The 27,972-nt window shown below is 41.4% G+C and overlaps 1 protein-coding gene across 1 annotated transcript in view; it reads left to right on the top strand.

Moving 5' to 3' along the window:
- Nucleotides 1-27,972, top strand: part of LOC140476223 (ribosome quality control complex subunit NEMF-like) — a 132,666-nt gene that overhangs the window by 71,049 nt on the left and 33,645 nt on the right. Inside the window, exons 15-21 of the mRNA XM_072568478.1 lie at nt 5,222-5,285; nt 6,103-6,191; nt 9,305-9,408; nt 23,040-23,102; nt 23,190-23,302; nt 27,229-27,286; nt 27,714-27,772. Coding sequence (XP_072424579.1) covers nt 5,222-5,285; nt 6,103-6,191; nt 9,305-9,408; nt 23,040-23,102; nt 23,190-23,302; nt 27,229-27,286; nt 27,714-27,772 — 550 coding nt within the window. The remainder of the gene's footprint in view (nt 1-5,221; nt 5,286-6,102; nt 6,192-9,304; nt 9,409-23,039; nt 23,103-23,189; nt 23,303-27,228; nt 27,287-27,713; nt 27,773-27,972) is intronic.

Raw genomic sequence — 27,972 nt, 5'->3', positions numbered from 1 at the left:
AGCTATATCTTTTACCCTGCAGTATATACCTATCCCTTTCCATCACTAAAGTAAACACAACTGAATTATGGTCACTATCACCAAAGTGCTCACCTACCTCCAAATCTAACACCTGGCTGGGTGCATTACCCAGTACCAAATCTAACGTGACCTCGCCCTTTTTTGGCCTGTTTTCATACTATGTCAAGAAACCCTCCTGCCCATACTGGATAAAAACTGACCCATTTAAAGTACTTGAGCTGTACTATTCCCAGTTAATATTTGGAAAGTTAAAATCCCCCATAACGACTGCCCTGTCACTCTCGCTCCTATCGAGGATCATCTTTGCTATCCTATCCTCTACCTCTCTGGAACTATTTGGAAGCCTATAGAAAACCCTCAACAAGGTAACTTCGTCTTTCCTGTTTCAAATCTCAGCCATTATTACCTCAGAAGACGAGTCCTCAAATGTCCTTTCTGCAACAGTGCCGTACTGCCCCTCTTTTACCATTTTTTCTGTTCTTACAGAAACATCTAAATCTGGGTTTCGCAATAAGCAATCCTGTCCCTGCTGTACCCTTCAGGGTAGTGACCTAGACCCAACCATATACAGCTGCTTCACCAGTGACCTTCCTTTCATCATAAGGTTAGAAATGAGGATGTTTGCTGATGACTATATGATGTTCAGCACTGTTAGTGACTTCTCAAATGCTGAAACCATCCATGTCTAAATGCAGCAAGACCTGGACATTATCCAGGTTTGGGCTGACAAGTGGCAAGTAACATTCACGTAGGTGTCAGGCAACACTAATCTCCAACAGGGAGAATCTAGCCATCACCTTTTTGACATTCTGTGGCATTACCTTCACTGAATCCCCACTATTAACATCCTTGAGATTACAATTAACCAGAAACTGACCTGGACTTAGGAGCTAAATAATGTGGCTACATGAGACTAGGAATAGTGCAGTGAGAGACAATTCACTTCCTGATTTCACAAAGCCTGACCATTATCTACAAGCCCCAAGTCAGGAGTCTGGTGGAATACTCTCCATTTGTCTTGAGTGAAGCTTCAATAACACTCAACTTGTCATGAGCTTGATCAAAACAGCCCACTTGATTGGGAGCACATTCACAAACATCCACTCCCTCTACCACTGATGCTCAGTAGCAACAGTGTATACTATTTACAAGATGTACTGCAGAAATTCTCCAAGGGTCCTTAGGTAGCACCTTCCAACCTACAACCAACCTACTATTAGGAAAGGCAAGGGCAGCAGACACATAGGAACACCACCAACTGCAACTTGCCCTCCGAGCTGCAAGCTGTCCTGATCAATGTTCCCTCTAAGTTGCACATGTGCGCAGCCACTCCAAGTGTCCATGGGTCGCTTTGGTTCCAGCAGTCATTGCTGCGCACAGACCTCCAAGGTCATGCAGAAGAAAAACAATCAACAGGAATCCCCTTATCCTGATTCGGAAATATTGCTGTTCCTTCACTGTCACTGGATCAAAATCCTGGAACTTCCTTCTTAACAGCAATGTGGATGTAATTTAGCAAACGGACCGTGGCATTTCAAGAAGGCAGCTCACCACCACCACCTCAATGGCAACTAGGGATGGGCGATAAATGCTAGCCCAACCAGTGCAGCCCATAACTCATGAATAAATAAATGGGTTGCAAGGAGCAGTTGTTGAATTCTTTCTTCAGACATTATTACTGCCTGACGTTTGTGTCACTTGATGTTACTTGCAACTTGTCAGCCCGAGCTTTGATGTTGTCCATATATTACTGTACTTGGACATGTATTGCTTTTGTATCTGAGGAGTCATGAATAGTGTTGAATATTGTGCAATGATCTGTAATCATTTATTCTGACCTTGTGGTGGAGGGAAGGTCCTTGATGATGGATACTTGGCCCTAGGGCACCACCCAGTGGAGATCCTGCATAATGTCTTGAGATTGAGATGATTTGACTTCCAACAACCACCAATGTACATCTCTATGACTCTATGACAAGGTCTTCATTTGTACTAGGCATGAGTCCAACCAGTAGAGAGTTTTCCCCTGACTCTCATTGGCTCTAGTTTTGTTTGGGTTCCTTGATGTCATTTATGTGCTACCTTGATTTCAACATAGTCACTCTCACCGTGGTTTAGGAGGTCAGCTGTTTTGTTCATGTTTGTACCAAGGCAGTAATGAGGTCAGGTGCTTTTTTTTATTCTACATCCCTAATTGCCCAGAGAGCAATTATGGATTAACCACATTGCCATAGGTCTGCAGTCAATTGTTAAGCAAGACCAGGTAAGGAAGACTGATTTCCTTCCCTAAAAGACACACATGAACTAGATGGGTTTTTACGACAATCAACATTGCTTACATGTTCATCATTAAACTAGCTTTTTAATTCCAGATTCTACTAATTAAAATTTCACCATCTGCCATGTTGGGATTTGAACCCACGTTCCCAAAAAATTCATCTAGATTACTAGTCCAGTGATATTTCTACTTTACCACTACCTCCAAGTTAGCAGTGTTGCAGCTGTACTGGAACATTTTTGTTCGAGGTGTGACTTGTTCTGGAACTCCAGGTCTTCAGTGTTGCTGCCGGAATGTTTTCAGTGTCCAATAACTTGTGTAGTATCCAGTATCTTCACCCATTTCATGATGTCACAGAGTCAATCAAATTGGTTGGTGACTGGCACCTGTGCTGCTCTGCAACCTCCTGAAGGAGGCCAAAATGGATGAACTGCTTAGCCCTCCGGACTCGATATCGAGTTCAATAATTTTAGGATCTGAACTCTTCCATGTCTTAGCCTCCTATCCTATACACTAGGCCTTTTTATTACATAGTCTGCCATTATACACTACCTATCGTTAGCCACCAACAGTCTCCATTAACAGCTATTCATTCTCCCAGCCAGATCGTTATTAGTTCCTTTGTCCAAATGTTCTTTTTTTTTGGGCTCTATCCACACTCCTTGCTCCCTCCCCCCACCTTATCTTCTGCATATAAACCAACATTTCCTAGCTACCATTAGTTCTGAGGAAGGTTTGCCAAATGCAAAACGTTAACTTTGATTTCTCTTCACAAATGCTGCCAGACCTGAGCTTTTACAGCAACTTCAGTTTTTGTTTCTGATCAATTTAACACATCTGGTTGGTGGGGATATTGGTGGCAAATATTTTATTGATGAGCTGGGCTCCTAATAATTGGGAAAGGGGAAAATTGTGGAGCCACCTCCTGTTATTTACTTAACTTATCACCGTTCATAATTGGATGTGGCAAAACTACAGAGCTTACATTTGATTTTTTTTTGATGTGGAATGGCTCAGCTCTGTCTATTGCATGCTGCACTACCAGTTAACAAACAAGTGGACCTGTGCCACATCTTCATTAGGTTATCACCTCATTTTTGGATATACTTAGTTTGCCTTTCTGCATTCTTCATTGAATTAAAGTTGATCTCCCATGTGGAAGGTAATGGTAGCACTGGAAACATGTCAGGCCATTGGTTTGCTTCTGGCCATGATTCCGCTGCTTTTGGTTGCTCACTGCCTAATGGATGGTCAGTCTTGAGTTCTTAGATCTGCCAAAGTGTGTCACACTTAGCACATTTATAGAGTCACACAATACGTTGAAACATATTCAAAATGTGACAATGGTATTTTGTCTCCACAATGATTATGTGGTGGTCATTACCAGTTATACTGTTATGGACAGATGCATTTGCCAAGGAAGGTTGATGAGGATGAAATCAAGTAGGTTTTTTCTTTTTGTTTGTTGTCTTACCATTTGATATATACTCAGTCCAGCAGCATTACCCTTTAGGCTTGATCAGCTCAGGTAGCAGTGGTTCTACTGCGTCGATGTTGGGGATGCAAACTCAAGATTCCACACATTACTTTTTGAGCCCTTGTCACCCTTGGTGCTTCATTCAAATAATGCCGTGTGATAGGTATAGAGTCATGAATCATCAGCATGAAGGGGTGGGAGGTAGAGGCTGATGTTAATCAGTAGGATGATTCCTTATCCACGTTTGATCTGATGGGCCCCTGAGGCAATGTTGAAGAATTCCAGCTAACTCCATCCTGTTTGTATACTTTTGTGCCTGGCACCTCTGGTTGGTATGATTTGCTAATTGTATGCATCATTATCAAAGGATTGTGATGGTTGGAACATTGTCACCGTCACAAAATCACATATTGTAGACAATGTCAAGCTGTAGCTCAACTTGTTTGTGTGACAGTTCTCTCAATTTTGACATAAGCCCCAGATATAGTAAGGAAGGCCTTTGCTAGATAGGCAGAGTTTGGTTAGTTATTGTTATTTCTGGTGCCTCAGTAAATGCCTGTTGGTCAGTCTTATTTAATTTCTTTCCTTAGACTTTATAACAGTTTGATACACTTGAAAGACTTGCCAGGTCATTTCAGAAAGCATTTAAGACCCACTCACATTGCTGTGGGTCTGATTAAGGCCAGAACAGGTAGGGGCATGAGTGAACCAGGTGTGGTTTTAGCAACAAAAACGTGCTTTTTCTGATATCACTGATTTTTAAACATTGAAATCAGAATTCACCGTATACTGTGGTGGGATTCAAAACTTCATGTCCCCAGTAGATAAGCCCGGTGCTCTCGGTTACTAATCCATTTACATTACTATTGTATCATTGCCTTCTGAAGTGTGAAGCTTGATTTTACTCTTTCTGAAGTGTCGCAATGTACATTAAATATACAAGAAACTTCAATTTTATGTCAATTTCTCTTCTCCCTCAAAGTTCCCATTTTCCCAACATTTTTCAAAAAAAAGTTAATATTTTTTATCAGTAAGTATAACTTGGTTGGGATTCTGACACTAATGGTCAAATTCATCACCAAGATGTGCGAATGATTTACTAACCTGGACTGTAACCCTAATGGTTATTCTGAATTGCTCACAACTTCAGTTTCCAAGCTAAGACTGATGCAGCAACAATAGTGCACTGTCAGCCTGTTTTGCATACTGTTTCATTGAACTGCTGTGGCTACGAAATTGTAGTTTGAAAAACAGATTTTATCGTAGCTGTATGTAGGGTTAATGTAATTATAATAATAGAAGAATATAGTTATAAAAAGAACAATCCGGTAGTAAAAAAAGAAAATATTGTTTTTGTTGTAATATCTGTTGTTTTGATGTTCACTTCTTGCTGGTTAACAGATGGTGAATATGTTAATACTGTTTCAAATGATATTCTGGTGCAGATATTATGATCACAAAAGGCATGCAGCAAAGAAGGAACAGAAGACAGTTGAAGCTGCAGAAAAGGTAAGAAATATTCCACATTGAAAGAGAAGTGATAGCACTGATATCATTAATGAAGAAAGGTGGTTTGTGATGCTGCTTTCCTGGGATTTGGTATATGTGTGTGTCCTGTCACTTCTAATTAATTTCTCCCTGATTGTGTCTAGAGCAGCAGTATGAAAAGCAGGAAGCAGAGAATGCAAACAAATTTCTGTCTTGATTTTAGAAAGTTATATTTAACACCTGTTATTCTCTTCATTTTTGTCAGGTCTGGATTTCACTGGGCCCGAACCTTTTTGTTCGGGTGTTGGTGATTCATTCCTAGGCTTCTACCAATTTTGGGTTGGCCATGTGGTTTGTGCAAGTAGCGAAATGAAAAGATCAGTTCTGATTTGTTTGTATGGTAGGAAAGTGTCTTCAAATGCCAGCATCTGTGAATAAGAAATCAAATGAGGGTGGAGAAAAATTTTATTTTTATTTCTGATTTATGTAGCATATTAGTACCAGAGAATTTAATTTTGGCCTCAAGTGGATATAATTTATTTACCCCTAATTGTTGTATAAACATCTCGCTCCTTTTTTAAATGTTAGGATATTCTGAGATAACCTCTTGATTTTAGCAAATGCTTCTATGTTTGTGGAGTATCTAAAAGAGACATTACCCAGAATCTTATCTGTCTCATTAATTTCCTTTTTGGGATTCTAATATAAAACGTTCATTGTTTTAAAATTTATTTTTGATTTCCTTATGTTCTCTACTTGCACTTTTGACTTAAAATGACTATGTTAAATTGGTTTTCTTTCAACAAAAATCTTTATTAATGTATTAATTTCCTTTTAGGCATTTAAATCAGCGGAGAAAAAGACAAAAAGAACATTAAAAGAAGTTCAAACTGTTATTACAATTCAGAAGGCAAGAAAAGTATATTGGTGGGTTGTGTGATATTTGTTATAGATATTTTTAATTGACCTGGTCAGACACATCATGACCCATCTCGAGAGCAGCTGTGAATTGAACCCAGGCCTTTTGACCAAGAGATAGGAACACGTTCATTATTCTACAAGAGCTTAATATTTATTATTTGAATATGGAATAAGTTCCTTCTAATAAGCCTGTAACTTGAGAGTTTGATAATCTATTTAAATGAGTTAGAGTACAATAGTAGTTCTGATAAAGAAGAAACGTAAATTGCTGGAGGAACTCAGCAGTTCTGGCAGCATCAGTGGAAAGAAAGCAAAATTAATGTTTTGGATCCTGTGACCCTTACTCAGAATTGATTGTAGATAGGAAAAGATTGGTTATATATGTTTAAGGTGGGAAGGAGGGAGGAGTAAACAACAGGTGAAGATGAAGCTCAAAGAGAGGGAACAGCAATTGGGCAGACAAAGAAATGAGTAATGGTCAGCCTGGAAGAATTAGTAGTTGCTCATGGGAACCATTTGTAGTTGACAGTGGGTTGGTATCTGTAGCTGCATTTGTGATGGCGGGCTGGTAACTGGGGGTGAGTAAACAACATGGAAGAAGGCTCTAGGGGCCTAATATTACTGAACTTCTAAATTGTGTCCAAAGGCTGCAGAGCCCCCAAGCAGAAAATGAGCTTTGCTGGAGCATTACAGCAAAACTGAGACAGATGTCCAGGGAACATGGTGGTGTATTGAAGTGGTAGACAACTGGAAGTTCAGAGACATTTTTTGCAGACAGATTGTAGCTGTTCTGCAAAGTCATTACCCAGTCTGCATTTCGTTTCTCCAATGTAGAGGGGACCACATTGTGAGCAGTGAGCACAGTAGACAGATTGTGCAAAGTGCAGGTAAATTGCTGCTTCACCTGGAAGATGTGCCTGGTGCCTTCAACATACTACTGTGTCCCCTGGTCAACATCTCTGTCTCAGGCTTGCTGCGGTGCTCCAGTGAAGCTCAGCACAAGCTGGAAAAACAGTATCTCATTTTCAGCAATCTTCAGGACTCATTATAGAGTTCAATAATTGTAGGGCCTCAGTACCTCTTCCAAGTCCTTCGCCCAACTCCCGCATACCAGGCCTTGTGATCACATAGGCTGCTTCCACAATCAACTTGTCAGCTATTAATTGTCCTCATTAGCAGTTATTGATTCTTCCAGGCTGAGTATTACCCATTCCTTTGTCCAGCTGCTGTTCTCTCTCTTTCTCAGCACCATCTTCATCTGTTGATTACTCCTTCTTCTACCCCCACTCCAGCTTTCTAGAAAAATTCTGAGGCAGATGTCACTCATTTATGAAATCTACGTAATGCAGGTGTCCATTATCTGAAGGAGCAGGAGAATCGACGTTTCCGGCATAAGCCCTTGTTCAGGAATGAGGAGAGTGTGCTAAGCAGGCTAAGATAAAAGGTAGGGAGGAGGGACTTGGAGGATGGGTGCTGGAAATGCGATAGGTGGAAGGAGATTAAGGTGAGGGTGATAGGCCAGAGTGGGGGTGGAGGAGAGGTCAGGAAGAAGATTGCAGGTTAGGAAGCTGGTGCTGAGTTCGAGGGTTGGGACTGAGACAAGGTGGGGGGAGGGGAAATGAGGAAACTGGAGAAATCTGAGTTCATCCTTTGTGTTTGGAGGGTTCCTAGGCAGAAGATGAGGCGCTCTTCCGCCAGCCGTCGTGTTGCTATGGTCTGGCGATGGAGGAGTCCAAGGACCTGCGTGTCGTTGGTGGAGTGGGAGGGGGAGTTGAAGTGTTGAGCCATGGGGTGGTTGGGTTGGTTGGTCCGGATGTCCCAGAGGCGTTCTCTGAAACGTTCCGCAAGTAGGCGGCCTGTCTCCCCAATAGAGAGGAGGCCACATCAGGTGCAGCGGATGCAATAAATGATGTGTGTGGAGGTGCAGGTGAATTTGTGGCGGATATGGAAGGATCCCTTGGGGCCTTGGAGGGAAGTAAGGGGGGAGGTGTGGGCGCAAGTTTTGCATTTCTTGCGGTTGCAGGGGAAAGTGCCGGGAGTGGAGGTTGGGTTGGTGGGGGGGGTGTGGACCTGACGAGGGAGTCACGTAGGGAATGGTCTTTTCGGAACGCTGATAGGGGAGGGGAGGGAAATATATCCTTGGTGGTGGGGTCAGTTTGCAGGTGGCGGAAATGACGACGGATGACATGATGTATATGGAGGTTGGTGGGGTGGTAGGTGAGGACCAGTGGGGTTCTGTCCTGGTGGCGATTGGACCTGGCATAAAGAAAAGGAAATCCACTTCACAGGGATTGCTTATCTTTTGTGGCAGGATCAGGAGCAAGTTGTGCAAGATCCAGGCCAGTGCATGACTTGATTGGATGTTGGTGAAAAATACAGATACCAGTCATCTGTTTAAAGTATTTTGAAATTGAATTTGATTTCAGTGCATTTATTAAAATAGCAGTTTTTTGATCTATTCTGAATCTTGTGCTTTTTGTATCAACTTCAGTCAATTTCTAATATTCTAATGCATGTATGAAGGTATATTTAATTTCGATGATTGAAGCATTTTTAATAAATTTGTAGCAAATCTTATTAACTGAAGGATTTATAAGATTTGCTGCTAGTTTCAGTTTGACTGTTTAAAATGGCCAATTTTGTCATGTGGAGTTTGAGCTATAGTGAGAGGCTGAATAGGCTGGGGTTTCTTTTCCCTAGAGTGTTGGAGGCTGAGGGGTGACCTCAGAGAGGTTTACAAAATCATGAGAAGCATGGATAGGGTAAATAGCAAAGCTCTTTTCCCCTAGCGGGCAGAGGATTAAGGTGAGAGGAGAAAGATTTAAAAGGGACCTGCGGGTTAACTCTTTTCATACAGAGCGTGACGCATGTGTGGAATGAGCTACCTGAGGAAATGGTGGAGGCAGTTATTGTTGCAGCATTTAAAAGGCATCTGGATGGGTATGAGAATAGGAAGGGTTGAAGGGATATGGGCCAAATGCTGACAAAAGGGACTTGATCAGTTTAGAAAATCTGGTCAGCGTGGAAGAGTTGGACTGAAGGGTCTGGTTCCACTCTGTACAGCTGTATGATTCTATGACTCAATTCAAATTATCACTGACTTTTATTTTCTTTGTTAGGTTTGAGAAGTTCTTGTGGTTTATCAGCAGTGAAAACTACCTCGTTATAGCTGGTCGAGACCAGCAACAAAATGAGTTGATTGTCAAACGGTATCTTAAATCAGGTTTGTTTGTACTGTTGCTTCCTTTTTCCAAAGGTTATTGTTAATTGCATCTACATTTATTAGTGTGCAATTCACTGGGGTTGGTACCTGATGCAAAGCCATCAGGGAATAGAGATATGTTGTTGAAACTCTGCCAAATATCTGCTAGAAAAGTAGTAGCCTGCATTTTAGTCAAACCTCATTCATCCAAAAATTGATTCTCCCGCCAAACCATCCTATTTTGATTGCATTCCTAACTCTGTTACCTAGTTTTTTTTAGATTAGATTAGATTACTTACAGTTGAGTAGATTATCAGGCAATGAATGAAGATATTTTTCTTAACCGAACTTATAAGTTTATATATTGCGAGTTCCCATTATAATTATTTGATTCTGCTTGGTAGAAACAACAACTTGCAAATCATTCCCAAGCACTTCACAGCAATGTTACCAATAAATTTAACAAGTCATGCTTGGATATGATGAAAGTGAATGGAAGATTTAGAATTCATCATATTTGTATTTGATGTAAGGAATTTCAACTTGAAAGTCATTGAGTACGTAGAGGGTGAAAAATGTGGGATTATCCAGGAAAGTATTAGAGTGATCACAAAGGTATATGTTATGGAGTAATTCACAGGAAAAGAGAGGCAGAGAAGTTTACAGAGGATTTCAGAGCTCAGGATTTGGGCACCTGAAGACATGGAACCCCAATAGTAGGGTAAGAGGTGTGACAAGTGAGTTAGATATCAGAATTGGAGGAACACAAGGAGAGTATTTCTGCAGATTGGAGGTCTGTGACCAGTGATGTTCCATAGGAATCAGTGCTAGGTCTGCTGTTGTTTGTCATTTATATAAATTGTTACGATGCACTGTACTAATTAAAACTAAAACACTCTAAAAGCTCGCCTTGCCTTGTAATCTGCTAACAGTGTGAGTGAGTGAAAGAAAACCCCTGATTTCCATTGTTTAAAGAAACTAAACAGAAACTATTAACAAATCTGAGCTACCTTTTCTTAACTAATCACTATCTGACCCACAACTCTATAAAAATGCTGCTGCAATAACACAATTATTAAACATTAAATCACTTAATCTCTCAAAGTCCACACAGTCTCTTATGCAGTCTTCCTTCCAGTTTTCCAAATATGCTGTCTTTTCCCTGGGTCGTCTTCTATGATTTTTTTTACTGGAAAAGGTACTTTTAATAGATGATGCCTTCTGAGAGGTTTCTTTAAAGAGTTTTGAGAGCCATTTTCAGATGACCTGTGCTCTCCAGTTCGATATGCAGTTAGCTCTGACTAATTTCAAAGTGCCGTTCCTTTTTTTACCCCCAACAATGTACCTTTTTGTTGGTCCAATGTTGTCAATACAGTAAATTCAAATTCAATTGAGTTTTTGTATCCTGGGTATAATTTAAATTAATTGATTAAATTCAAATCCGGTTGTCCTAACATCACAACAGCGGACCTAGCACTGATTCCTATGGAACATCACTGGTCACAGACCTCCAATCTGCAGAAATACTCTCCTTGTGTTCCTCCAATTCTGATATCTAACTCACTTGTAACACCTCTTACCCTACTACCCCGAGCTGAATATTACATTTTATCAATTCTCAACACTCTCTCCAGCTGTCTGCTAGACACAGACATGTGCTGTCACAATCTCTCAGCTCAGAGAAGCAGTTTCTGTCTTAAACTGACTGTACACTCTTTTGACTTCGTAACAAAATGATTTGGATATGAATTTGGGAAGCATGGTTAATAAGTTTGTGGATGATACCAAGATTGGTGGTTTGTTGACAGTAAAGAAGGTTATCTAAGATTGCAAAGGAATCTTGATCAGTTGGGCCAATGACAGATAGAGTTTATTTTGGATTATTGCATTTTGGCAAGATGAACAAGGGCAGGGCTTATACAATTAATGGAAGGACCCTAGGTACTATAGTCGAACAGATCATCAAGGGGTCAGGTACATAGTTCTTGGAAAGTTGTGTCACAGGTGGACAGGGTGGTAAAGAAGACATTTAACATAGAGTCATAGAAACGTACAGCACGGAAACAGACCCTTCGGTCCAATGCATCCATGCTGACCAGATATCCCAACCCAATCTCGTCCCACCTGCCAGCACCCGGCCCATATCCTTCCAAAACCTTCCTATTCTTATACCCATCCAAATGCCTCTTAAATGTTGCGGTTGTACCGGCCTTCACCACTTCCTCTGGCAGCTCATTCCATACACGTACCACCCTCTGTGTGAGAAAGTTGCCCCTTAGGTTTCTTTTATATCTTCTCCTCTCGCCCTAAACCTATGCCCTCTAGTTCTAGACTCCCCGACCCCAGGGAAAAGACTTTGCCTATTTATCCTATCCGTGCCCCTCATAATTTTGTAAACCTCCTATAAGGTCACCCCTCAGCCTCCGACGCTACAGGGAAAACAGCCCCAACCTGTTCAGCCCCCTTTCAAGTTTCACAACATCTTTTCGATAGGAAGGAGACCAGGATTGTACGCCAATATTCCAACATTGGCCTAACCAATGTCCTGTACAGCCGCAACATGACCTCCCAACTCCTGTACTCAATACTCTGACCAATAAAGGAAAGCATACCAAATGCCTTCTTCACTATCCTATCTACCTGCGACTCCACTTTCAAGGAGCTATGAGCCTGCACTCCAAGGTCTCTTTGTTCAGCAACACTCCCTAGGACCTTACCATGAAATGTATAAGTCCAGCTATGATTTGCTTTCCCCAAAGTGCAGCACCTCACATTTATCTGAATTAAACTCCATCTGCCACTTCTCAGCCCATGAACCCATCTGGTCCAGATCCTGTTGTAATCTGAGGTAACCCTCTTCGCTGTCCACTACACCTCCAATTTTGGTGTCATCTGCAAACTTACTAACTGTAACTCTCATGCTCGCATCCAAATCATTTATGTAAATGACAAAAAGTAGAGGATCCAGCACCAATCCTTGTGACACTCCACTAGTCACAGGCCTCCAGTCTGAAAAACTACCCTCCACCACCACCACCACCACCCTCTGTCTTCTACCTTTGAGCCAGTTCTGTATCCAAATGGCTAGTTCTCCCTGTATTCCATGAGATCTAACCTTGCTAATCAGTCTCCCATGGGAACCTTGTCAAACGCCTTACTGAAGTCCATATAGATCACATTTACTGCTCTGCCCTCATCAATCTTCTTTGTTACTTCTTCAAAAAACTCAATCAAGTTTGTGAGACATGATTTCCCATGCACAAAGCCATGTTGACTATCCTGAATCAGTCCTTTGCCTTTCCAAATACATGTACATCCTGTCCCTCAGGATTCCCTCCAACAATTTGTCTGCCACTGATGTCAGGCTCGCTGGTCTATAATTCCCTGGCTTGTCCTTACCTCCCTTCTTAAACAGTGGCAGTATGTTAGCCAATCTCCAGTCTTCTGGCACCTCACCTGTGACTATCGATGATACAACTATCTCAGCAAGAGGCCCAGCAATCACTCCCTTAGCTTCCCACAGAGTTCCAGGGCACACCTGATCAGGTCCTGGGGATTTATCCACCTTTGTCTTTCAAGACATCCAGCACGTCCTCCTCTGTAATATGGAAATTTTTCAAGATGTCACCATCTATTTCCCTACATTCTATATCTTCCATGTCCTTTTCCACAGTGAATACTGATGCAAAATACTCATCTAGTATCTCCCCCATTTTCTGCAGCTCCACACAAAGACCATTGGGATGTCATGTTGCAATTGTACAGGATGCTGGTGAGACCACTTGTGGAATACCGTATTCAGTTCTGGTTGCCCTGCTATAGGAGGGATATTATTAAATTAAAGAGAGTTCAGCAAAATTTACCAGGGTATTGCTGGGACTGGAGAGTTTGAGTTATAAGGAGAGGTTAGGTAGGCTGGGCTATTTTTATTGGAGCATAGAAGGTTGAGGGATAGCCTTATAGAGGTTTTTAAAATCAGGAGGAGCATAGATAAAGTATTGTTCGTAGGGTGGCAAGTTCAAAACTAGGGTGCATATTTTTAAGGTGAGAGAAGAAAGATAGATTTAAAAGGGATATGAGGGGGCGACGTTTTCGCACACAAGGTCGTTCGTATGTGGAATGACTGCCTGAGGAAGTGGTAGATGAAGGTACAGTTGAATATTTAAAAGACATTTGGACAGGTACATGAATAGGCAGGTTTTAAAGAGAACTGAGCCAAACAGCGATAAATGGGAATTTAGTTTAGTTTAAGAAATGTGGTCAGCATAGATGAGCTGAACCAAAGGGTCTGTTTCCACGTTGTATGGTTTTATGACAAGAACTGGGAAGGTTGTAGAGCTGAGGATGTTAGAAAGTGGGAGGATAGGGTCATGGAGGGAAGTTGAGCATTTTAACATCGAGATGTAGCTGAACCAGCAGTCATTGTAGGTCATTGAGCAGATTAATGGACAACAGCAGCTTGGTGGGACTTAAATTTGGGTAGCAAAGTTTCAAATGAATTCAAGTGTATTTAGTGAAGTCTATATACAACAAAGGCATGGATAATGCAGGGATAGAGACAAGTAGATGTGGACAGAGACAATCGAAAGTGGATGGCTTGGGAGGTTTGTTGGTTACAGAAGAGGTTATTGGGCTGCAAACCTATCTCTGGATCAAATAGAAAACTAGCTTGTGAAATGTGGCTTAGTCTGAGCCAGGGAGGGATTAGAACATAGAAGAGTAGAACACAGAAGAGTACAGCACAGAACAGGCCCTTCAGCCCACTATGTTGACCATTGATCCTCATGTAAGGTAAACCTAATGTACAAACCCTCAAATTTCTGTGACTATATGCATGCCCAGCAGTCTCTTAAATATCCCCAATGACCTTGCTTCCACAACTGCTGCTGGCAACGCATTCCATGCTCTCTCAACTCTCTGCATAAAGAAACCGCCTCTGATATCCCCTCTATACTTTCCGCCAAACAGCTTAAAACTAAGACCCCTCGTGTTAACAACTTCTGCCCTGGGAAAAAGTCTCAGGCTATCATCTCTATCTATACCTCTCATTATCTTGTACACCTCAATTAGGTCCCCTCTCTTCCTTTTTTCCAATGAAAAAAGTCCGAGCTCAGTCAACCTCTCTTCGTAAGATAAGCCCTCCATTCCAGGCAGCATCCTGGTAAACCTCCTCTGAACCCTCTCCAAAGCATCCACATCTTTCCTGTAATAGGGTGACCAGAACTGAACACAGTATTCCAAGTGTGGTCTAACCAAAGTTTTTATAGAGCTGCAACAAGATCTCATAGCTCCTAAACTTAATCCCCCTGTTAATGAAAGCCAAAACACCATATGCTTTCTTAGCAATCCTGTCCACTTGGCAAATCGAAGTAGTGCCTTCTTACACCAGTAAAAAGTATTAATATTTAAAATACTATGAGAACTATTTATGTGTTACTTGTGCAAAGAAAAGAGGTGGACGGGGTAGGAATTGGTTCTCTACATAAATTGTTCATGGTTTAGGAGATGTGAACAATGTTTTTAAAAAAAACTGCAGAGAAATTATTTCCATGACTCAGTCTTCTGATATCCTCGAAGGTTCTCAAGGATAGTTCTGCTCTTGTGCACTTTGTGAAATATCCTGCCAGTAAAAAAGAACGTGTTGCGGTGCCAAATAAACACAGTAAATATGAGTGAATGGGATGGAATGGTGTTATTAGCAGGATGCAGCTCAGGGGCACTGGGAATGTTTTGGGCTTGTCAGCAAAATTCTCTATCCCTATAGTTCCCCAAATAGTACATTTGCAAATAACAATCATTTATTAAAATAAAAAAATGCAATTAACTTGGGTTTACTTTATTAGAAGTTGCCACGACTGACTTTTCTCAATGAGAACTTAAGTGCCATGTATATTAAAATAATAGGTGATCTTCTGCAAATTCTTGCATTAACGTTTGGCCAAAAATCCTTACTATTTCTTATGTCACATGTATAAGATAATCTCCCACCTTCTGGTAAAAAAAAATCCATATTTATACCTACTTGCCACCAAAATCAGACTTCCCCTGGTGCAAATGTACTTTTTCATGGAAACACAGTAGAGCACACTATTGAAGTTTTAGTGCCTTGAAAATGCACATGTCAACGTTTGCTGTCCAGGTTACCATCTCATTGGTGTGTCCTACATTCCTGCCAAACCTTCTCTTTTAATACAGCCATATAATATCAAGATGAAATAACAGATATACAGCCCAGAGATGACTAATATTTATACAGCATCGAAGTAATTTATCATGTCAGAACATTAAAGGTTGAAGGAAGCTACACTACTCAAGCAGTTGCCTGAGAGTAAATGTGCAAAAACAGGGAAGCCTAGCTTGTGGCTGCAGTTGGAAAATGAAGTCACAAAATAGGTCCACAAAAATCACCAGAGTGAATGCTCAGTTTCTTATGGTTTTATCTGGACGGATCAAAAAATTGGGCATTGCGGATTCAAAGTTAGCTCTGGGTGGTGTAGCAGGTCTTTGAAGAGAACCATTTTGTACACTGACAAAATATCAAGGTTTCATAGTATCTTCCAACAGAACTTGACTGTAGCCTTATTGAATTTCAGCATATTGTAAACAAACATAAAAATAATGGATACAGATTGGCCTGTATTGGGAACATTGAGATTGCCATGAGTTTTTGACATGTCAGCCAGTGAACCGTGACCAAAGTTGGAAATTAAACTATATGTGAAAACAACATGAAAGGATTAGATTGGCTGTTGTACTGTCACCATTGTACACAAGAGAAAAAACTGTATTTCTCAAAAGGAGTAATCTTCAACATTCATAGAGAATGGATGGATGAAGGCTGCTGGAAACTCTGAGGAAAGCTTAAAGTTTCTGACCAGAGAATGATGTAAAGGAAACTCTTCTTATTGGAGACATGTTCAGATCACACCTTGCTAATGTGTTGCAATCTAACTTCAACAGCAATGATATTGCTGTGACTTCTGATGGTCAGACCAATCATTTGATGCCTTGTTCGAGGAGTTGTTCATAGAGAATATGAAGAAAAAGTGGAATGATCAGATTCTTGGTGCCACTCTTTAAGAAGAGCGGTAAGGACAAGCCAGGGAACAGTAGACCGGTGAGCCTGACCTCGGTGGTGAGTAAGTTGTTGGAAGGAAACCTGAGGAACAGAATGTATATGTATTTGGAAAGGCGAGGACTGATTAGGGATAGTCAACATGGCTTTGTGTGTGGGAAATCATGTCTCACAAACTTGATTGAGTTTTTTGAAAAGAAGTAACAAAGAAGATTGAGGGCAGAGCAGTAAATGTGATCTATATGGACTTCAGTAAGGCGTTCGACAAGGTTCCCATGGGATACTGATTAGCAAGGTTAGATCTCATGGAATACAGGGAGAACTAGCCATTTGGATACCAAACTGGCTCAGAGGTAGAAGACAGAGAGTGGTGGTGGTGGTGGAGGGTAGTTTTTCAGACTGGAGGCCAGTGTCCAGTGGAGTGCCACAAGCATCGGTGCTGAGTCCTCTACTTTAGATTAGATTAGATTACTTACAGTGTGGAAACAGGCCCTTCGGCCCAACAAGTCCACACCGCCCCGCCGAAGCGCAACCCACCCGTACCCTTACATCTACCCCTTACCTACACTACGGGCAATTTAGCATGGCCAATTCACCTGACCTGCACATCTTTGGACTGTGGGAGGAAACCGGAGCACCCGGAGGAAACCCACGCAGACAGGGGGAGAACGTGCAAACTCCACACAGTCAGTCGCCTGAGGCGGGAATTGAACCCGGGTCTCTGGCGCTGTGAGGCAGCAGTGCTAACCACTGTGCCACCGTGCCGCCCATTTACATAAATGATTTGGATGTGAGCATAAGAGGTACAGTTAGTAAGTTTGCAGATGACACCAAAATTGGAGGTGTCGTGGACAGCGAAGAAGGTTGCCTCAGATTAAAACAGGATCTTTACCAGATGGGCCAATGGGCTGATTAGTGGCAGATGGAGTTTAATTCAGATAAATGCAAGGTGCTGCATTTTGGGAAAGCAAATCTTAGCAGGACTTATACACTTAATGGTAAGGTCCTAGGGAGTGTTGCTGAACAAAGACACCTTGGAGTGCGGGTTCATAACTCCTTGAAAGTGGAGTCGCAGGTAGATAGGATAGTGAAGGCGGCGTTTGGTGTGCTTTCCTTTATTGGTCAGAGTATGGAGTACAGGAGTTGGGAGGTCATGTTTTGGCTGTACAGGACATTGGTTAGGCCACTGTTGGAACATTGCGTGCAATCCTGGTCTCCTTCCAATCAGAAAGATGTGAAACTTGAAAGGGTCCAGAAAAGATTTACAAGGATGTTGCCAGGGTTGGAGAATCTGAGCTATAGGGAGAGGTTGAACAGGCTGTGGCTGTTTTCCCTGGAGCGTCGGAGGCTGAGGGGTGACCTTATAGAGGTTTACAAAATTATGAGGGGCATGGATCGGGTAAATAGTCAAAATCTCTTCCCTGGGGTTGGGGAGTCCAGAACTAGAGGGCATAGGTTTAGGGTGAGAGGGGAAAATATATAAAAGAGACCTAAGGGGCAACTTTTTCACTGAGGGTGGTATGTGTATGGAATGAGCTGCCAAAGGAAGTGGTGGAGGTTGGTACAATGGCAACATTGAAGAGGTATTTGGATGGCTATATGAATAGAAAGGGTTTGGAGGGATATGGGCCGGGTGGTGGCAGGTGGGACTAGATTAGGTTGGGATATCTGGTCGGCATGGACAGGTTGGACCGAAGGGTCTATTTCCATGCTGTAAATCTCTGACTACATGACTCTAAGAGATGACATTCATCGAGGGATGCAGTGTATGAGTTCTAACATTAACAACCTCTTTCGCATGGGGTGTAGAGGACATGGATAAAATCAGAGCCAAGATTATCATCAAATTATTCAATAAGTATCACTTTTGATATGATAGAAGATAACTATTTGTGGATTAATATGGCTGATGACATGATTGTTATTGAAGGTGATTAGGGGGGTGCTGGAAATGCACAGCAGTTCAGGCAGCATCCAAGGAGCAGGAAAATCGATGTTTCGGGCAAAAGCCCTTCATCAGGAATAGAGGCAGAGTGTCTGCAGGGTGGAGAGATAAATGAGTGGAGGGAGGGGGTGAGGAGAAAGTAGCATAGAGTACAGTGGGTGAATGGGGGTGGTGATGGTGGTGATAGGTCAGGGCGGAGGGTGGGGGAAGGTAGCAAAGAGTACAATGGGTTAATGGGGATGGGGATGAAAGTGATAGGTCAGAGAGGAGGGTGGAGTGGATAGGTGGAAAGAAAGATTGGCAGGTAGGACAAGTCATGGGGACAGTGCTGAGCTGGAAGTTTGGAGCTGGGGTGAGGTGGGGGAAGGGGAAATGAAACTGGTGAAGCCCACCCACAGCTTCCAACCTCATAGTCCGGGATCCCCGCACTGCCCAGTTCTATCTCTTTCCCAAGATCCACAAGCCTGACCATCCTGGCCGACCCATTGTCTCAGCATGTCCTGCCCCACTGAACTCCTCTCTACCTACCTCGACACTGGACTATCCCCCCTAGTCCAGGAACTCCCCACATACGTTCGAGATACCATCCATGCCCTCCACCTCCTCCAAGACTTCTGTTTCCCGGGCCCCCAACGCCTCATCTTCACTATGGATATCCAATCCCTCTACACCTCCATCCGCCATGACCAGGGCCTCCAAGCCATCTGTTTCTTCCTCTCCTGATGTCCCCAACAGTACCCTTCCACCGACGCTCTCATTCGTTTGGCTGAATTGGTCCTCGCCCTCAATTTCTGCTTCGAATCCTCCCATTTCCTCCAGACCAAAGGGGTAGTCATGGGCACCCATATCGGCCCCAGCTATGCCTGTCACTTTGTTGGCTACGTAGAACAGTCCATCTTCCGGAGTTGCACCGGCACCACTCCCCACCTATTCCTTCGCTACATCGATGACTGCATTGGCGCCACCTCGTGCTCCCGTGAGGAGGTTGAGCAATTCATCAACTTCACCAACACATTCCACCCTGACCTTAAATTTACCTGGACCATCTCTTACACCTCGCTCCCCTTCTTGGACCTCTCCATCTCCATTAATGACGACCGACTTGACAGTGACATTTTTTTTTACAAACCCACCGACTCCCACAGCTACCTGGATTACACCTCTTCCCACCCTACCTCCTGCAAAACTGCCATCCCGTATTCCCAATTCCTCCGCCTCTTTTTTTGTTTTAGATTACTTACAGTGTGGAAACAGGCCCTTTGGCCCAATAAGTCCACACCGCCCCGCCGAAGCGCAACCCACCCATACCCCTACCCCTACATCTACCCCTTACCTAACACTACGGGCAATTTAGCATGGCCAATTCGCCTGACCTGCACATCTTTGGACTGTGGGAGGAAACCGGAGCACCCGGAGGAAACCCACGCAGACACGGGGAGAATGTGCAAACTCCACACAGAGAGTCGCCTGAGGCGGGAATTGAACCCGGGTGTCTGGCGCTGTGAGGCAGCAGTGCTAACCACTGTGCCACCGTGCCACCTCACTCTCAGGAGGACCAGTTCCACCACAGAACAAAGCAGATGGCCTCTTCTTTAGAGACTGCAATTTCCCTTCCCACGTGGTCAAAGATGCCCTACAACGCATCTCGTCCACGTCCCGCACCTCCGCCCTCAGACCGCACCCCTTCAACTGTAACAAGGACAGAACCCCCCAGTGCTCACCTTCCACCCTACCAACCTTCACATAAACCAAATCATCCGCCGACATTTCCGCCACCTCCAAACGGACCCCACCACCTATATTTCCTCCCCACCCCTATCCGCCTTCCGCAAAGACCATTCCCTCTGTGACTACTTGGTCAGGTACACGCCCCCCCCCCCAACAACCCACCCTCCCGTCCTGGCACCTTCCACTGCAGGAATTGCAAAACCTGCGCCCACACCTCCTCCCTCACCTGCATCCAAGGTCCCAAAGGAGCCTTCCACATCCATCAAAGTTTCACCTGCACATCCACCAATATCATTTATTGTATCCATTGCTCCCGATGCGGTCTCCTCTACATTGGGGCGACGATGCCTTCTAGCAGAGCGCTTCAGGGAACGTCTCTGGGATACCCGCACCAATCAACCACACCGCCCTCTGACCCAACGTTTCAACTCCCCCTCCCACTCAGCCGAGGACATGGGGGTCCTGGGCCTCCTTCACAGCTGCTCCCCTCACCACCCAACACCTGGAGAAAGAACGCCTCATCTTCCATCTTGGAACACTTCAATCCCAGGGCATCAATGTGGACTTCACCAGTTTCCTCATTTCCCCTTTCCCCCACTTCGCCCCAGCTCCAAACTTCCAGCTCAGCACTGTCCCTATGACTTGTCCTATCTGCCTATCTTCCTTTCCGCCTATCTTCCTTTCCACCTATCCCACTCCACCCTCTTCTCTGACCTATCACCTTCATCCCCACCCCCATTCACCCATTGTACTCTTTGCTATCTTCCCCCACCCTCCTCCCTGACCTATCACCTCCATCCCCACCCCCATTCACCTACTGTACTCTATGCTACTTTCTCCCCACCCCCATTCTCCTCTCATTTATCTTTCCACCCTGCAGGCACTCTGCCTCTGTTCCTGATGAAGGACTTTTGCCCAAAACGTCAATTTTCCTGCTCCTCGGATGCTGCCTGAACTGTTGTGCTTTTCCAGCACCACACTCATCTGGTTTCCAGCATCTGCAGCCCTTGTTTTTACTTTATTGAAGATGATGTTGATCTGTATGATGTAATAATGAGAGATGCAGATTGGATATTTGGTGCTGAAAATGAGGAGTTGAAGATAATTTCCATGAATTTTTAATGCATGTTTTGCAATTAAGTCGTGCTCTTTTCCATATGGTGATAAAAATTGAAATTGTATAATTTTATATGCTTCTTGATTTTGATGAATTTGATACAATTAATGAATTTAGCATACACAAATTAATGACTGACGACTGTCAATGAAAATTCAAAATAGAAATACTTTTAGATTCCTTTTCTGCCAGCTCTAGGGGTGGAGTCGGTAGGCACAGTTTCTGACCTGTGATCTCTGTGATCAGTTGATTTGGTGACAAAATAGATAGTTAGCTGAGAAGGTGGATTTCCACTTCAAATATTACTCATATAAATTGACCTCCCATCACAACTTGAATATTATTGATTGTTCTGCTATTAACGTGCGTTCCGTTAACATGAATTCATTGTAATGCGATTGAATTGGGGACACTGTTTCTAAAGCGCAAACGTTTAAAATGTGTGTTGGCTGTAACGCAATTTCATCACCAACACTTTGAGTGCTGTTTCTAAAGTGCAATTTTTCTGTACTGCTGGGTTGCACAATAATGCAATCATGGCTTGTTCTCATAAGTCCACTTTCTGCTGTTTACCTAAACATTTGGCCTCAGCAACGCAACTTTTTATATGAGTATTGTTATCTTTAACAACTGGTTTAGCATTTGTGTCTTTAAAATATCTGAGCATTGGAATAGAAGTCAATTCAAACTCTTGGAATGTGTCATGCCAAACCATTAAATCACAGCCAATCTTCCAGAAATGTTTCAGGAAGAGAATCAGAATTAAGACTGGAGCAGCGCTTCAATTCTACACTGGACCCACAATTAGATTTTTTTCAGAAATCGAAAAGCTGGGCTTTTATTGACTTTTTTTAAAATGAAGACAATCCAGGAATCCACATTCTTCAAACTCTAGTCCACTGAGATTATGAAATATGAAATTTTCATGACATGATCGTATTGAATCATTTTATCATTTTAAAACTTTGCTTAGATCATTTCTCAAACTTCTAAATTTGAAGAGAAATAAATAATACTTTTAAATTGAGTTTATGTAAACCATGTGCAAAACTTAATTTTGTTTTAAGTCCTGGTATCATTCTGATGAATTGTGAATTGTTACGGAGTTGAGGTTCTTGAGGTTTGGTGCCCAGACGAATGCAGTACTCCAGACAGTTCTTACTCTGTAGAATTAAAGCATTGCATTCTGATCTTTGTACTTCAACTGCTTTGTGACGAGTATTTTTGTCACCATTTTTGACCTATTTTGAAAGCATTAACTGCTTAGAGTCATAGCGATGTAAAGTACAGAAACAGACCCTTTGGTCCAATTCGTCCATGCCGACCAGATATCCTAGCCTAATCTAGTCCCATTTGCCAGCATTTGGTCCATATACCTCTTAAACCAGAACTGATTTTCTGAACCTATTTTAATTTCCACGGGCTTGTAGAAATCTTCTGTGTTTCCAGGAAATTAAATGTGGACCTGTACTTATTTCTGGGAAATCTGTATAATCCTGTATTTATCAAGCAATTGTCAACATTTCCTCTACCCTGTCTCCTTCCAATATTATTCCTGTGGGCCAAAAGTGTGACAAACTATTCAAAACCTAAATGCATCAAAACTAAGCGTCATCCTTTTAAAATCACCACACATGTAGTTCATTGGCATTTGCTGGTGATCACTAGGAATCCTAACCATTTTTACCTTTTTTCCTGAATTTGGAATTTCGGGGCCAGTTGTAGTATTGTTTTTGTTTTCTTTATTTTTATGGTGGCTCTTGTTCATTTTGAATTTTGTTTTTTAGGTGATATTTATGTACATGCAGATCTCCATGGTGCTACCAGCTGTGTCATCAAGAACCCAAAAGGTCAATTCATTTAATGTTTCATGTTACAAATTGGTTTCCATGCTGCTTTACATGAAAAGTTTTGTTATTGTTATTCTTTACTTACAGGGGAACCAATTCCACCACGTACATTAACTGAAGCTGGCACAATGGCAGTTTGCTACAGTGCTGCATGGGAAGCACGTGTAATTACTAGTGCTTGGTGGGTCTATCATAATCAGGTAACTAGCTATAATGGCATTTTTTTCTCCATGCTATTACACTGTGGACGTCTGCACATTAAACATCTCTAGTCAAACTAGATTGCTAATCTTTTGAATACAAAAGAGAGACATACTTTCATACCTCAGGAATCCTAAAACTTTGCAGCCAGCGGATCACATTTGAAGTGCAGTTACTGTTGTGGAAAACACAGCACCTGATATGCATGTAGGAAGAGCCCACAAAAAATAATGTTAATGTCTAGTAACGTTGTTTGCACCATAAATATTGACCTGATAATTAGTGAGAATTCCCCGACTCTTCTTCAAATAATGAACATTTACATTCACTTGAAATGGGCCCCGATTTAACATGTCATTTGAGAATTATCTCAGCAGTACTACATACCTTCAGTGCATAAACCCTCTGGAGTGAGACTTGAACTCTCAAACTTCTGAGTCAGGTGATATTGTGATCACATGTGAGACATGGTTGACACAGTAATCTAAATATGTGGGGCTGTTTTTTTCCTTTCTACTCTAAGTAATCTGACAGCGTGGATTGCCTACCCATTGAAATACACAGGATAAAAATTGAATGAGCAATTTGTTTTGCCAAATTCTGGTGAAGATAAAAATCTACCATATATCAATGAAGATATTTATTATAAAATGAATCAAAATAAGATTTAATTGAAGTAGGCCTGGTTAAGTTAGGATTTGTATGTAGTGATGGTTGAATAATCAATAGCAATATTCGCAAAAATGAAGAAAATGTAAATGTGTTAAAATTACATGGGGTTGGATGTAATTTAGTCGGTTGGATCGAGGAACGGCTAACTTACAAAAAACAGTGTGTTGGGATAAATGAGTTTTTTTTTCATTGGCAAGATGTAATTATTGGGGGTGCCACAAGGTTCAGTCCTTGCATCCATATTAATAACTTAGATGTGGGAATAAAAGATACTATAAGCCAAATTTGTAGGTAATACTGACAGACATGGGAAAGTAAGTTGCAATAAAGATAAAAATATAGATTTGCAGATGGACGTGGAACAGTTAGGTGAATGGGCCAGAATTTGGCAGATGAAGGTTAACATGGATAAGTGTGAGGTTTTGGTTGAAAGAATAGAAAGGCAACTTATGTGAATGGAAAGAAACCTTAGGGTGCTTCAATACAAAGAGATTTGCGTGCCCTTGTACATGAATCACAGAAAATTAATATGCAAGTACAATAGGTAATAAAGAAGGCAAATAGATTTGTGGCATTTATTGCTCAAGTTGTTGCTGAAATTGTGCTAGGTATTAGTGAGACCGCACTTGGAGTGTTGGATGAAGCTTTGGTCCCTCTACTTGAAGAGGGATGTTGTTGCATTGGAAGTGGCTCAGAGGAGAATCACTAGATTGATTTCAGAGGTGAGGGGTTTGTCTTGAGAGAGAGCAATTTAGGCCTATACGCTGTAGAGTTTAGAAGTATGAGAGAAGATCTAATTAAGGTATATATATGCTAAAGGGGATTGACAAAATAAATGTAGAGTGAGCATTTCCTCATTGGGCACTCTAAAATGAGAGGCCGTAGTTTTAGGAGATGGGATAGTAGAGTTAAATCAGTTTAGGAAAATTTAATTCTATCAAAGGGTGATGAACCTGTCGAATTCACTACTTCAGAATATGGTGGATGATGTAACACTGAGTAAATTTGAAGAGGAGATAGATTTTTTTTTAATCAGTAAAGGTTAAAGGGAGAATGGGCAGGAAGGTGGAGTTTTGACCAAGATGAGATCAGGTATGATCGTATTCAATGGTGGAGCAGACCTGAGGGACTGAATTGCCTACTCCTGCCCCTAGTTCTTATGTCATTATGTAAAAGTAAAATTGTTTGTTTATACAGATTATTCTGACTATTTGCTGTTAATCATTTTTACAATGCTTTTAAAAGTGTGTTTTCAAGTATTTTTTCCTTGTTTCTGTACCACATTTTTTTCCCAGCAGTTTCAGCACCCTGCTGAATCAGGAATGGCTGTTCACTGGAAAGTGCAATCAAATTACTTCCTTTCTATAGAATCATAGAATTTTACTGTAAAGAAGGGACCATTCAACCCAAAATATCTGTACCGTCTCTTGAAAGAGCTACTCGGCTCGTCCCATTCTCCAACCCTATATCCATAGCCCTCTAGATTCATCTCCTTTCAAATATATATCCAGCTCTCTTTTAAAACCTTGTATGGAATCTGCCTCCAGCACACTTCCAGGAAACACATTCTAGATCCTAACAACTCTGAGAAAATACTTTTTTTTAAAAGAAGTTATTCTCTTCCTGTGCTCAAGTGCCTTGATTCTGCTGGATACTTTCACACAACTATGTAGCAGTGGTTGGTAACTACTTGTTTGTGTAACTGCATGAACCGATCTTCTTATGTTGTGGCAAACACCAAGTTACTTCTCTTTTACGATCCTCATTCCCTTCCCAACCCACCAAATCATTCTTTAGTGGTTTGTATTTCACATCTTAAAGTGAATTTATTTGATTATTCACTTATTAATTTGTGAAGAAGAAAAAAATAGATTGTTTGTTGGCCCATAAGATCTGATCTTGGGCTCACATTAACTTCACTACTGCTAAGATAAATGACATTAGACCTGTACGCCTGTTTTTCTTCAAGTTCTTAACCTTAGTTTATATCATGTCAGTCTTCCATCTGGTAACTAGATTGGTCCCTGATTACAAGTATTAACAGGGATTAACCATTTAAAACAGATTAGACAAAATGTTTTCTCACACTGATTTGGCACTGTAACGTACAGGTAGTTCTCAAATAAAGCGTATTTCGGCAGGGCAATTTGGCTACAATGTCGCTAAAGAATTAGGAACGGTATTTTCAAGAATGCTTATGTCTGTTCACAATAGTGTGATTCCAGCGGTGAGCGTTTTGCACACTTTGTTCTGTGTTTCCACCAAAATCTCTGCACCATTCTGCGCATGCGCCATGTAAACGCAGAAGTCTGCATGCCATTCTGCATGTGTCAATGTCCGCGGCTGTCAGAGAATATGGAAGTTACCATATTGTACATTGAGCGCTTTAGCTCAAAAATTAAATTAATCAATGTTCATTGCTTTCCCTCTGAGGCAAGAATATACTTGTATAATTCCTGTATAAGACCTGCATTATTCCTGCAGGACTGCATTACTCTTATACAAACTATTTGCCTTTCTAATCTGTTCTTGTACCTGTATATCTCTCAATCAACCAAAGCTGTCCACTTCTGCAAGTGCAACTGCACGTGAAGGTAGTGATGATGATGACCTTCTGTCCCTGCATTAACAATATTTTTTCAATGTAATGTGTTCACTTTACTTCTATTTCATTAATAAGTATGATTTCAACCTTCATTCAGGCTGTCCTAAACTTTGTTAGGCTTTTGGTGATATTTGTATGATTGTGAATGTTTGTTTTTTTTGTCGTCTGCTCCTAATTCCACTTTTTCTATAGGCCCCATTATTTCTGTTAAGCGATTTTCTATTAAGCGAACTTTCGCTGGAACTCAACTGTGACCTTATAGGAGAATGACCTCCTTGTAGTTTTGAAGCTAGCAGAAATGATGAATTCCTCAGGGTTATGCATAATGATTTAAGCTGCCAAACTGGATAGTTCTAAAATCAGTGTGACATTTCATGTGGGGTGACATTTCATACCAAACTTTTGTGGTGTTTTTTTTTTGATGAAAAAAATTACCTGGCCTTGATTTTTACAGCATCATTCCATGATCTGGGTATAGTCGGAAATGTTTGACAGCAGAATTGCAAATGTTGAGCTGCTTATTCCATAGTATTTGACACATATTGGTGATATCACATTGGCTCATAATTTTTATTTACATCTGTTTCAAAATAACCATAAATAAATGTAGAAAATACATTCGCAAATGTGCTATCTTTAAATCTTCAGGTATCAAAAACAGCACCCACAGGAGAATATCTGACCACAGGAAGTTTCATGATCAGAGGTAAGTAGAATGTTACCGATCTTCATCTTGATTTAGTGGCTTGATAATTTGACATTTTGATTATGAATATGATATTTCCATTATTTTAGATTTTTCAACCTGAGATTTTCTGCCACAAATCATTTTCAACTATAAACCTTAATTTGTTTAAAAGAATGTTTTTGTCAAGAGATGTTGATTCCCTTCCCAGATAGTCATAAGGTTAGAAGGCCAGGTAGGTTGCGAATTATTTTGATTTGGTTAAAATAACTGCATTAATTCAATGTGGGAAGGTTTGAAGATGGAAATGTTTTCAGCATGATGGTAATTTGCATGATTTTCTTTTTTTAATCTGATTTGGTTGTGTAATGCTTTGCAGACGTGTTGTTGTTGTTAGTTATTGCTTGATCTCCAAAATAAATTTTATACCATTTCTTTGTGTTTTCAGGTAAAAAGAACTATCTTCCACCTTCTTATCTTATGATGGGATTTGGCTTTTTATTTAAGGTAATGTATTACTACTTTTCTAGAAACTTAAGATGGAAAAAGATGAAAACTGAAACACCAAATATAGTTGGACCCCTTAATTATATTTGGCGGTTGTGCTAAAGTGTGATAAAGTTAAAAATCATACAACACCAGGTTATCGTGTCAACAAGTTCATTTAAAAGTACTAGCTTTCAAAAGTGTTGCTTCTTCATCAGGTA

The sequence above is a fragment of the Chiloscyllium punctatum genome, chromosome 4, assembly GCF_047496795.1.
Source record: "Chiloscyllium punctatum isolate Juve2018m chromosome 4, sChiPun1.3, whole genome shotgun sequence".
NCBI classification, from domain to species: domain Eukaryota; kingdom Metazoa; phylum Chordata; class Chondrichthyes; order Orectolobiformes; family Hemiscylliidae; genus Chiloscyllium; species Chiloscyllium punctatum.
Note: the sequence above shows the minus strand (reverse complement) of the source record. Positions and strands in the feature narration are given on the sequence as shown.